This window comes from Topomyia yanbarensis, chromosome 3 (genome assembly GCF_030247195.1).
Source record: "Topomyia yanbarensis strain Yona2022 chromosome 3, ASM3024719v1, whole genome shotgun sequence".
Taxonomy (NCBI): Eukaryota; Metazoa; Arthropoda; class Insecta; order Diptera; family Culicidae; genus Topomyia; species Topomyia yanbarensis.
In genome coordinates this window covers 184,157,210-184,169,924 of record NC_080672.1, presented here as the reverse complement: position 1 = coordinate 184,169,924, position 12,715 = coordinate 184,157,210, and the positions used below count along the sequence as shown (strand labels likewise).

Here is a 12,715-nt window from a genome sequence, read left to right as displayed (position 1 = left end):
TGGAGAAGATACCCTTTTCCGTTTAGCTTTAATTTTTGACCTTTTTGGGAGGACCCAGGCATGTTGGAAGAATTAAATATTTCTTTAGGCTGAATTGTTCTTGAAAAATGTTTCAGTCTTGAAAAAGACTGATTGAGCAGAAAAAAGTAGATAGTATTGAGAAAGACTAATTGTCAATTAAGTTTTGTTTTTTGTAATGTTTCGAATTCATCTCGTCAGTAACTAGCACCATCTGGGTGTCTAGTTAGATGATGTATCTAAACTAGTACCCAAATTAGCACTAGTTAGACACAAAAAATTCTAAACAGTACTAGTTAGACACAAAAAATTCCAAACAGTTCACACGACATATGTGAACGCCTAAAGCCGCATGTCCCGAGCGATGTCTCGGGAAGCAAATATAGCTCTGCTTTGCTGACGAGAAAGCGACGAAGACGAACTCTTGTCTTTTGGTTCAAGAAATCAAACGCCTGGTATTATGCAATAAAATTGGACTAAACCGTTTTGCGCGTTAAGGGCACAAGACCTAATATAAATTAAGTTTTGTTTTTTTTGTGTTTCGAATTCATCTCGTCAGTAACTACCACCATCTGGGTGTCTAGTTAGACGATGTATATAAACTAGTACTAGACACAAAAAATTACAAACAGTTCACACGACATATGTGAACGCCTAAAGCCACATGTCCCGAGTGATGTTTCGGGAAGCAAATATAGCTCTGGTTTGCTGACGAGAAAACGAAGACGAACTCGACGACGACTAATTGTCGAAAAAATATAGATAGTCTTGAGAAAGACTGATCGAGCGAAAATATAGGTAGCCTTGAGAAAGACTGTTACTGTTGAAAAACTCTAGGTAAACCAGGAGCTATCAAGATTTGTGACCGGTTCGAACGAAGGTTCAAGCCGGTATGATTTATTTGTGCTTGTTTTTCAATATTGTGCTATTGAAATACAAAAACACTATAGCAACAAAACATAATTTCAGTAAATTCCAAATTGTTTGGTGATAATCAGACGGAAATCCATTCATAAATAATACAGTTATTAGTGTTCAAGATGGTGACGCAAAAACGTGACATCGTTTGATTTTAGGTTTTAGAATGACACCCTGCCCTAGATAGTGCAATAAGACATTTTCAATGTCAAAAACTTTTCTATCTGTACTCTTCTATAGAAAAATTCCGGATGAGTTTGACTGGGTAATGTCAATATCCGCTCCAGCTCAAATTTTCGCTGCGACTTTGTTTGCAACAAAAGGTGGCCAACAAAGTGGCGGCGAGAAGCTGAGATGGGGCTGGTAATATGGATGCGAGAAACCTGCTTGCAGGAATTCAAATGGAGCAGGTCAGAGTAAACGTATGCACTCCGAGAAGATCCGCTCGACTTTTACTTAGACATCATCACAGTTGGCTTAAAAGCCAACTTTCAAAATTCTCTTTAAAGGGAAATTCCAGACAAACCGTTACTTTCCAAACACAGTTCACAGTACTAAATGCTAGAGAAAACTTTTCTGTTTTGTTTACTATCAGCATCTGTGACTGGCGTGTGACCGTTCGTTCATAATTTTGTTAAAAGTGAATTCTGACAGTTGGATTTTAAGCCGTAATCATATGTTTGTCGAGAATTCTTTTACCTTGCTGTTATATAAAAAAAAATCTGTACCAATCTGTACTTTTTTACAAAAATCTATAATCTGTACCGTACAGAATCTGTACTTTTCTAGATACATCTGTACTTGTAGCATCACTGCTGTGCAGCTTTAAAAATCTGTTCAGCACCTTGAAATCATAAATAATAAATCGATCGTGCCAGACCTGGGCGCTACCTTTTGTGTGCAAATCCGTGCGATTTTAACTAAGTTATACATTATTAAAATTTTTAATGCCGTAATATCAAAAATCTATGGAAATCATAAAACATAACTTTGAATCTGTTCTTAGAAGTATTTTGGAACGATGTGAGAGTAAATCTCGAAAATTTATTGTGTGATTGTTGAATCATAAGCGTTTAAAACCTAAATTACCATTTTTGTTGAATTCCACCGTTATTATCCAAAAGTGCGTCTTCAAGGATGCAGAATTTTTTTCGGGAGATGTCTGAATTTCCATGTTAAAATGAACATTGCACAATTCCTAATACGTAAGAACTTTAGTTTAGAATGCTTTTGAGTTTGAAACTATTATAAACTTAAAACTAATTTAATATTTCTTAGCAAGTAAAAAAAATCGGAGGGGGTCCGGGCCCCTAGGATCCACCACTGTACGTCTTACATCTAAATACATTTCTGATATTTATGACAACCGAAAAATAATTGGTGGCAAATTTTGCGTACATATATCTATGTTCTCTGAAACCTGAAGACCTTAAATCTATAAGTCTATATACAATATGCATTAATTTTCCATGTATTCAATATCGATGCATCCTACAGTACTGTTAGAATAGACAAATGTCAAAACGATCGACATCAGCTGTATTCTCTTTGAAAAGTAAATGCTAATGAAGCTTAATTTTTTTTATACACAGCTTGCATGAAAACGAAGAAAGTTATGATATGGAAGATGATGAAGAGATGTCCTCTGCTCCTGACAACCAGACGCTAATACGATTGTTGGAAGCGAGAGAGAAGGTAATTGTAATTGCATTCTATGTATTACTGATTGCATTCTATGTATTAAAAACCCAAATTTTTATGTCAATTGAAACACCTCTCGGTCATGGACTGATCACTTCGAAAATTTATTAATGTCACCCCGGTTTACGGTACCTCTAAAGTGCAAGCGTGCATGGTAGTCGATATTTCTATTCCTTTTAAACGAAACTTTTCGATAACCTTCTGTCACCTGCTTTAGTGCACTGGGTGCACGCTGCTCTGAAAATCTAGCGAAATCGTCTTAGAGCACCAGCGGGTCTCATTCAGAGCCATTTGCGCGATTTTCAGCGGGTTAAATCTGTAAAGAATACTAAAAACTAACTTCAATTCCATAATTTTCAGTTCAGCAATTCGAGAGATCGTGCTCACTGCAAGCCATGAAAAATAAATTGCGTTGTAGAGCAACAGTCACTACTCCGTTTATTAAAAAGTTAAGCCATTAAAAAATTTCAAATACTTAATTTTCACAACATTATTAGGGAAAGTTGTTTAGTTGTTTAGCTTTTGTAATATTGTGTAGGAGAAAAACTGAAAAATTCCGCCGCACCCCCCGTTTGTCAAATTGCAAAAACCCTTGATTTTCTTTTGATCATATCTCCAGTTCTATTTACTCTAGAATCAAACCGCAAGGTGGCTTCTGAAGAAAATTGTTCAAGGAGTCTAGAAAAAATATTAATTTCTGGCGGCAGTGCTGCGGACTATGCGATTTTTTCAGTTAATTAGGCCATTACAAATCTTTTTTAAAAATTATGTCCAAGTACAATTTTTTTTCTGAAGGGGGGGGGGGGGCAAACAAAAAATAAATATTTATTTTAATAAACACAATTTTTTATCTTTTTGCATTTTCTTTCGATTTTTATCGTGGACGTTTCCGCAGGGTGATTTCGTATAGCGGGGTTGAGCTATTTGTTTTACTAGAAAAATTCAAGCAAACATTACTGAATCAATCAAAAGTTCACATAGGAAAGGGATGCTAAAGTTTTCGTTTTAAATAATTTTCCCGACAGTGCAATTTTTAAATTCCCAATAAAAGCTTGAAAGTTCTCTAAGAACTTAATGTAAACATTTAAGAGTACTTTAAGGTATTAACTTTTGGTTGCTTGAATAGTTTTCGTTCCGTTGTGGCGGCACATGGACCGACTGTACACACAAGGCATGAAAATCGGTCAAAGGTGAACCTGCTTGATAACAATGTACAGAAACAGGATTGTAATATTTCACTTATGGACTTGTAGATTTGTTTGTTTGGTACATGATAGTAATTCGGCTCGGTTCCGTGTACATCTTCGAAATCTTTGCATTTTTCTCCATCTTGTTGCGCAGTAGGTAGCCACATCAGATAAATTCATTTGATAGTCGTACGGATTGATGAAATGTATAGCAATCATCAGTTCATTTTTTGCCTTTTTCATATAAGGAAGACTGTGCAATCACTCTGAAATTCGACTTTTTAAGCTACACCCGGAGTGTCGAATGTCATATACCACTAGATTCAGTTCGTCGATAGCTGAAAATGTCTGTATGTTTTATAGTATGGTTAAATAGCTTCTAGGTGGGATTCACTTTTGTGCGTAACCGCTACTAATAGTCCTTACTTCTCTTCCTTCCTTTTGTTCCACGAGACAGCATCGAAGTGTTATATCGTGGGGAGGCTGATTCAGTCTTAAGACAAAATGATACATTAGAGCGGTTTAGCTCAGAACACATATCCGGCTAATCGCAGTGGTGAACTTCCGTTAGCCATTTGGCTCCCGTTTCTGTGAACCATTTAGTTCCTGTTTTCGCGAGCCATCTCAATTCCTCGTCGGAAGTTCTCCCGATACCGATGCCTGTTGCGTGAGTCATTTAGCTCCCAGTTTTGTCGCAATCTTCTCGCATAGTCCATAAATCCTACTCAAAGGGCCAACCAGTACTTGGCGAGGACGGTTCGGCGATACCGGATGGAGCGTAGCTTCTGGTTCGCTGCTTCCGGTTCGTTGAAAACTCGACGACCCACCGCTGGTGCTTCACTCGACCTACTCGATCCTGTCCCTGACGGTGAAACTAGTCTGCTCACATGCTTCGGTCCGGCGATTCCAGCTGGTTCGTGGTGCCCAGTACACTGGCGCCTCAAGCAAAGCTGTGGTTGCTCTCACAGCCTTTCCCTTAACATAATCATCGTAACTTTAAAAGTTGAAATCGATGATATATTTTCCGACCGCGCTGTCTGTCGGCTGCTAGTCATCACCAACTCTGTTTTATGATGGGCAATCGTCTCCGTGTCGAGTGTCTCCTCTTCTAGGGATTGTCCGATTACTTGGAACACCACATCATCCGTGAAGCCGAAAATCGTTATATCTCTGGGAAGGTTCAGCTTCAATACTCCATCGTACACTGCGTTCCACAGCGTCGAGTCGAGGAACGTCAGTTGTAGTTGTGATTCTCCCTTGTCTGTCTCGTAGATCAGTGTTCGGTACTGAAAGTAGCTCTATAATATCCTGCAGAGTTACTCATGCTGTACAGCGAATGGGCGATTGCTTCCCAGTTAGTACTATTGAAGCATTCTTCACGTCTAAGGGAACCACCACGCAAAAACGATATCCTTATCTCTGCTGTCTCCAAAGCTCCCACAACCGTTTGGATGGATTTTACTGTAGACCTGCCTATAAGGAAGCCGAATTACATGAGATGCCGTTCTCACGGTCCGCGTACTTCGTTAGCTTGTCCAGGATTACTCCTTCTCTCTAACATTACCAAGGGATATATTGACTACGCTGAAAGATCTCCATGTTGTCCCGGCATCGGAAGCAACATCAGCTTTTGTCGCTTCCAATTATCGGATCGTTTTGAGCATATTCGCCATCTCGATAAGCTGGTTGTTGGTAAATCGATCTTCATCTTTGTGATCATCCTCCTCACTGTACGGCGAAAATAGATTCATGTTGTGGGGAAAACCTTTCGATGGTGGCCTCCATTTTTTCCGGGCACCTTTCAGGTGGTGCAGCTGAGCCTTTTATCTTTGTTATGCCAACTTTGTAGGTCTCTCCTAAGGAAATTCGCGTTGGCTTTGTGGCAAGGCTTTCTTGTACACCTTGACTGCTTTGTTGAGAGCGGTTCTTGCAGCTCGCTTCCCTTGAGCTTTCTGACTTCTGTTTTAATTTTAAATATATTTGACACGGCTCAATGCGTTAGCACAACTGAGCCGTGGAGCGCACCTTGGGGGTCATTTGGTCCGTCTTCTCTCGCGTTTTCGTTTACGTCCATGTTATCATCGGTACTGCATTCATCTTGCTCATCGTCGGATGTTCTTATTTGTTGTTTGTGCTTACGGGTCGCTATTGTAAATCCTTCTTCATCGGTACTAGATTCCTTATTGGTGGTGTTGGTTGTTGGTTTGGAAACATTTGCTGTAATTGTTGTTACTTCGATGTTGGTAATGGCAGTTGGTTTAGTGGTACTGGGGCCGATCGTTGTTGAGCTGGTGTTTGTGAATGTCCGGTCTGCAGTCGTTGGCTTACCAACTGGTTGTGGTTTAACATACGATGATTGTATACCGGCTTTGGTCGTATCAGGTGGAATTTCTTTAGCATTCTCTGCGCAAGGTTTCCCGTGGTGTAGCGGATGATCACAATATTGACAGGTAGGAATCTGTCCTGGGTGCGTGACTAGTATTCGTTGAGAATATTCAACACCATGAGATGATTTGCATGTGAAAGTCAAGTAAGAGGGAATAGGTTTTGTCGGACGCATTCTCACCACACGAACGCCGTTGCGGAGTCTTGGGAAGAAGTTCCTCCAAGTATCTTCCTTAACACTATTCACCTCTCCGTATTTTGACAGGATTTGTTTGATAGCGAAGGAACTACTACGTGGTGCCAGGTCATGTATCTTTATTTCAATACTGTCAACATCTATATACGTTGGGATACTGTATAAAATGTCATTACATTCGATGACGTGTTTCATGTTGTTCTGGGAAGCGAATGATTCTGCTTGACTAATGTTTTTTAACATATTCAGTACCGCATGACGTAAATGGTGGAATTGCACCGCATAAAGTACCGCAAGCTACGTTGAACTTCAAGTTCACCTTCAACATTTGCTCCCCTTCATGAATTGATGGTATTACCGGATATTTCGTGTAATCAACAGCAACACAGTTTGCCCGCATCGTGATATACTTTTGCTTTGCATTGTCACTCATTGTTTGTTCAAGTTTCACACACTAGGCAGAAGGAATCAATTTTTGCCTTTGCAAATAGATCAAGCGTCGCACGGGTAAATTTGATAATTTGCCCTGCTATTGCAGCTTCTGAACTGAGCGAGATGAGAAACCGAAGTGATCTCCGACTTCTTCTCCAAGCTCGGAGGCAACTTATACGTAGATCGATAATCGTCGTATTGCACCCGGCGACCGTTTCTCGGTTTCCCATCCCTTGGTATGGTCGCATTACACGCCCTTGTTAGTAGTGCCGTGAACTCGTTCGCATTTAGGTTGAAGAGGATACCCTCAAATTCAAGTTCTTCGACGTACACGTTCCTGTGAAAAATCGCTGTTTTCCATCTTCACTCATTTATATATTTCCCACATATTCATATTCATGTGTAGTTCATAGTCCTGTTATCAATGCTGTACCAGATCGCTTGGTGGTCGCTGTGGATATATCCTCGCACACTTTTCAGTCCATCTTTCCGGTTACTCCAAAATTGACATCGATAATGGATTGCCGGTTCCCCCTGCGGTAAGTGCCGATGATACCATTATTTGTAAGATCTATATTTAGCTTTGCTAGAGTATTCTTGATCGCTGATGGCCAGACAAAGTTCTTTTGATTCCAGCGTCTATCTCGAAAATTTCGCATGTTTCTGGTTCTTGGAATATTTCAGAATTAATGTCTCTTCGGCTTCTTGGAAAACGACTTATTCGATTTTCACAAGCTTAGCCTTAAATGGAAGGTTTGGTAGCAGATTTTGATCTGATCAAATTCATAAGAATCGCACATATGGCTGCGGAAATACGGTATGAACACTACGATCCCATATGAAATCTTTAATTGTCAAAAACTTTTCGGTAAAGCTCATGTATATTGAATATTGAACCACATATAAATCGCCAGGAGTCTGATTTGAATTCAGATTGTTTCCTTATCGAAATTATTTTCGAATGCAACGATCGATTATGTCTCTATCGACTGTTGCGTTTAAAATGGAATCGATTCAGAAGTCGGTCTGTATTATAGAGGTGTGCGCCGATGCATTTTTAATCGGCGGCGGCGTAAGCGACATTTTTGGCCGGCGGCGGCGGCGTTGGCGGCGTCACGCCGTTGGACCCTACCGGCGGCGGCGCGCCGGCGTGTGTCGGCGTGACGAATATTGACGCCTATGTAACTAAAAAAAATTCTAGACCGTACAATTCCTTTCCCAAATTTTCGGTTTCTATTGTAACAGACTTCATACATACAAACAAACGTTACAGCTTATAGAAAATCTAAAAAAATCATCGCCCACGATGTACTAGCGACATCTGTTGAACACATTGCACAAAATGTAATTCTCGCAACCTATCGAATTTTTTTTCAACTGAAGCTCCAATAGTGCCCACCCTGCTTGCCAAATGCAAGATAATAAATGAAAGGTGGAACTATTTTTACAGTTGTAAAATTTGAAGAACGAAATAGAAAAATTGTCGATGTCGCATACTACGACTTCGCATGAAATAATGATTGCAATGGACAAATTTGAACAGTGCAGAGTAACGACTGTATTTCAATGACCCATAATAATTATTTATTGTTCTATATTTGGGAAATTAAGCAACGGTAAAAAAAATTTTGTTTTGTTTGAGTAAATTAATTGTTGTTGTCGTTTCATTGTTTTTTGTTTCTATTTAGTCATCTTTACCAACAATTTGCAATTGACAGCTCCAATATATTGAATTCATAAGCAAATTTTGGGGGTGATATGGTGATTTTTTTTGCTGCTAGAATTCTGATAAAAACACAAATTCTATTCAAAACGAATTGTTAAGCTTGGTGGTGATGTACTTTCATTGGCCAAAATGTTTTTTTATTTACGATTCTCGAGATAAAAAGCACCAATGATTAACGATTTCAAACTTCACACAACAAGAAATCCAAAACATGTTTAGGAAGTAAGAGAGCCGGTTGTTAAAAACAGACTTCCAGCTAAATATTAATAAGATTTATGTAACTTTGCTGATGGTTTTCAGTTAGGGATAAATTTATTCTCTAATAATAGTTTTCTTTATTCACATTTTGGAATAAGCTTTTTCTAAATGTTGTTCTAGCCGCATTGACGGCGTTCATAACACACGTAACGAAACACGCTTTTCTCTTGAAACTTTTTCGTTTCGTTGTTCGTGGTACAACAGAGAAGGCATACTAGCGCCACCATCAAATCGGTGGTGCATATATGAAACAAGCACTATCTGTCAAGTTGTCCCTGGGTTGTTTACCATCGCTCTTTTAGAATCCCGCAGATATCAGGTACCCTAACACGAGGCGTTATTATTGGCATTACTGCGCAGAAATGTCACTTTTAATGATCGTGTAAGGACACCTTTCAAGGTAGACACATTACTTCATTTTCCAGGCTGATGTTTACTTTTACTTCTTGTAAGTACAAAATCGCCACAATGATAAGGAATACGATTCCCTGGTACTACATTTTCTTACAACGTACGACCTGCTTCTATCTTGAGTGCAAAGTATGCTCGATGTGCTGCAATCATACAGTTCTACACCCTGACGAAACCTAAATATACAGTTACTATCAATCATAATTACTCCACGACTTAACGTGTTAGCTCCTGTTAGGTTGAAACTGATCACTAAACAAGTCTGATTGAAAATGGCCTGAGCGTATCTCTAGTTTTCGTAGCACCTGCACCCCGCCAATTTCTCCAGCAGTTTCGGGGGACCAACAAATTCTAATCCATTGCATACATTCGATACACCGAATCAATTAAATTACTAACATACTGTTATGTGCTTAGTCATCGATTGGCTTCGTGTTGTAACTTAAGAAATGGTTGTGAACAACTCCCACCTTGGGCACTTCGACAAGAATGAATTTCACATTTCTGGCCCATATTGTTTGTTTTGGTTTGCATGATATTAAAAAGACCGTAACGTTTTCGGGTGGGTGCGGAAACTAAGTAACGCATTTAGCTCTGTGTCAAAATCTCTTCACTAACGCCACCGATTTGTAATTGAAATCGACCTTTTTTTTCTACGAGTGATGAAAATTCATCTCGTGTTACGTCTTATTTGTCTGTGATACCGGGCTGATGCAACTGACACTGAAAATCTTTCCTGAGTGGGGCTAGATCACACGATGAATAATTTATGAGACTAGAAATCTTACCCTCTGCATCGCCACATCTGTGCACCAGCGTCGCGAAAAGTCAAGATCACTTTGCTCAACTATTCTTCGAGAATTTTTTTTTTAAATAATTAATTTTAATTTTCACAAAACTAGTTCACGCAAAAAAAGATGACATTATACTCAAATGTTTAGTAGGTGGTTGTGTCTGAATATGTTTAATATTTTTATGATTTTTATTCATAGCATTGATTTGTATTAACTTTATTGACTAAAACAGTCAAGAATTGAACGACGTGCAACGATTTTCGTAAATTCTCGTCGTGTTATCGTGATATTTTAGTCTTGAGCTTACCGTTAAATTTTTTACACAGAGTCACGTGTCTTATAGTTTTCTAAATTATTTCACGGACATGAATTGTGGATAGGTAATGTATTTTGCTCAGCGCAGTTTCATTTATTTCCGAACATTTCTCTGAATTTTAACAAAGGAATAACAGGGTTACAGGTCCTAGTAATGTCTTTGTATCTAATGCTCGTGCCTATGAGACTGGTTGCTAGCAGTTGTACACAATAGCTCACATAGAAATTTCAAAACCAAAAAGCAGAGCGAATAATCCATGAATAATAGTCTGAGTTCCTTGTATTTTTTTACGTAAGTATAATAAAATTATGTGGAAAATTAATTACTTCATGAATTACATCATGAACAGTTTCACGAGCTCGACTGGTGAATCGTGTGTAGCATATTAGGAATTAAGAATCGGTTAAAAAATCAATGAATAATATACTGCGTTCCAGTGAAATTGATTAGGTGCAAAGCTTAGGATCAGGCACATAATCGTAAATTTCAGGCACATATATCTTGAAAGTGGAAGTTTTTTTTTTTTTAATTTGTGGACCATTTCACGCACACGAATGGTGAATTGAAACTTATATGCTCACAATCATAACCAGTTGACGAAGCAAGAATGGATCTTTGAATTACATAACGAGTGTCGTGTAATGGTTTTCGAGAAAATATCAAGATTATTTTAATTTTGTAATCCAATTGACGACCACTAATACCAAATAATGATCAAGCCGTGATAAATCATGAATCAGTTAACGTCGTATATTCGGTCCATAGACAATGTTCCTAGATTTGTGGATAAAGTTATGAACCAATAATTTTAGAGCTCGCGAATTGTCGGCGCGGGAAAAATGCATCTACCGTTCGGCGTCGGCATACCTTAAAAATCACCGGCGGCGGCGGCGTGGCGCGGCGGCGCACAGGTCTACTGTATTACCCTTTCCACGAGATTTTCGTTTGATAATACACAGATGGGTCCTTCCTTGCGCGACCAGTAAACGTTTCATTTGATGTTGGACTGGATCGATGACCTCATTTAAAATTCACATTTACCCGAGAATGGTCAAAATAAAAATTATCATGGGATGGTAATTTCTAAAACTACAATAATAGTTTTCAGTTACGAAAAGCAAAACTGTATGGAAGCTATTGTTGCTCTATAAAACGTGACAATTTTTTGAATTTTGGTTATTTTAAAAAAATTATTTGCCCCCTGATTTTTTCAGCGATTTTGAAGGGGGGGGGGGTGACATAATTTTTAAAAAAGATTTGCAATGGCCTAATAAGATAGCGAAAACGATATACATAGAATTATTACAAGAAAACTCATGACAAAATTTAACTATAATCATCTGCTGAATTTTAATTGCATGCCAATCTCGCCCAGTAGAAACAATAACTGTTGTCAGATATTCAGTAACTCCAATTTGGTCCACATGATCTGCTTTGCTATATTCCACTTTTTTTGGAGACGAACCACTGCGACCAGTATTTAGATCTATGTGCTATATTCTAACCTCTTCTGGCATGAATTTATTCTGAGTTCCAGCTGTGACGATAATCGTACGCATAGCTCCGAGTTAACCATCTTCGAATTTTCTTGAATTAAAATACAGTTCACACTCTGGAAATATTCGACATTCAAGATCTTTGACAATCGCATGTCAGAACATTTTCCAGATACCTTGAGGGTTTGAATCGAACGTTTGCAAAGGACAAAGTCGGCCTAACAACACGAAGGGTATCAACACTTCTTAACTTGTAAGGCATATTGTGACTCCAGTTCCCGAACAGAACAATGTATAACTAAGAGCCAAAAAATTACTCATATTGTTTGATATACAAGGATTATATGGTACAAATGAAAATACACTCAAGTTTTTTTTTACGCGGTTTTTTTGCGCGGAATTTTTTAACGCGGTTTTTTTACGCGGATTTTGAAATTTACGCGGTTTTCATTTACGCGGATTTTGAAATTTACGCGGTTTTCATTTACGCGGATTTCGAAATTTACGCGGTTTTCATTTACGCGGATTTTGAAATTTACGCGGTTTTCATTTACGCGGATTTTGAAATTTACGCGGTTTTCATTTAAGCGGCCTGTATCCCCCGCGTAAAAAAACCTGAGTGTAGTTCCCTTTTCCTATTAAAAAAAATATTTTCCTTATGGATTTAATTTTTTAAACTTGTTTTATGATATTACGTAAGAAAGGAAAAACCCTCCCCCCCTCAGATAAGAATTTGTAAGATATTTTGAAACTCCCCCTCTCCCCATTAGTGTATTAGTGTAATTAGTGTATGGCCCCATATGGGGCATTCCACGCAAAATTTGCCACAAAATTTTTATTTGCCCTCATCAATTTTTTTCTCGGTTTAGTAGTCAAA

General features: G+C 38.5%; 1 protein-coding gene across 1 annotated transcript in view; it reads left to right on the top strand.

Annotated features, from left to right (window-relative positions):
* Window positions 1-12,715, top strand: part of LOC131687480 (WD repeat and FYVE domain-containing protein 3) — a 1,208,520-nt gene that overhangs the window by 1,035,408 nt on the left and 160,397 nt on the right. The window contains exon 21 of the mRNA XM_058971572.1: window positions 2,529-2,631. Coding sequence (XP_058827555.1) covers window positions 2,529-2,631 — 103 coding nt within the window. The remainder of the gene's footprint in view (window positions 1-2,528; window positions 2,632-12,715) is intronic.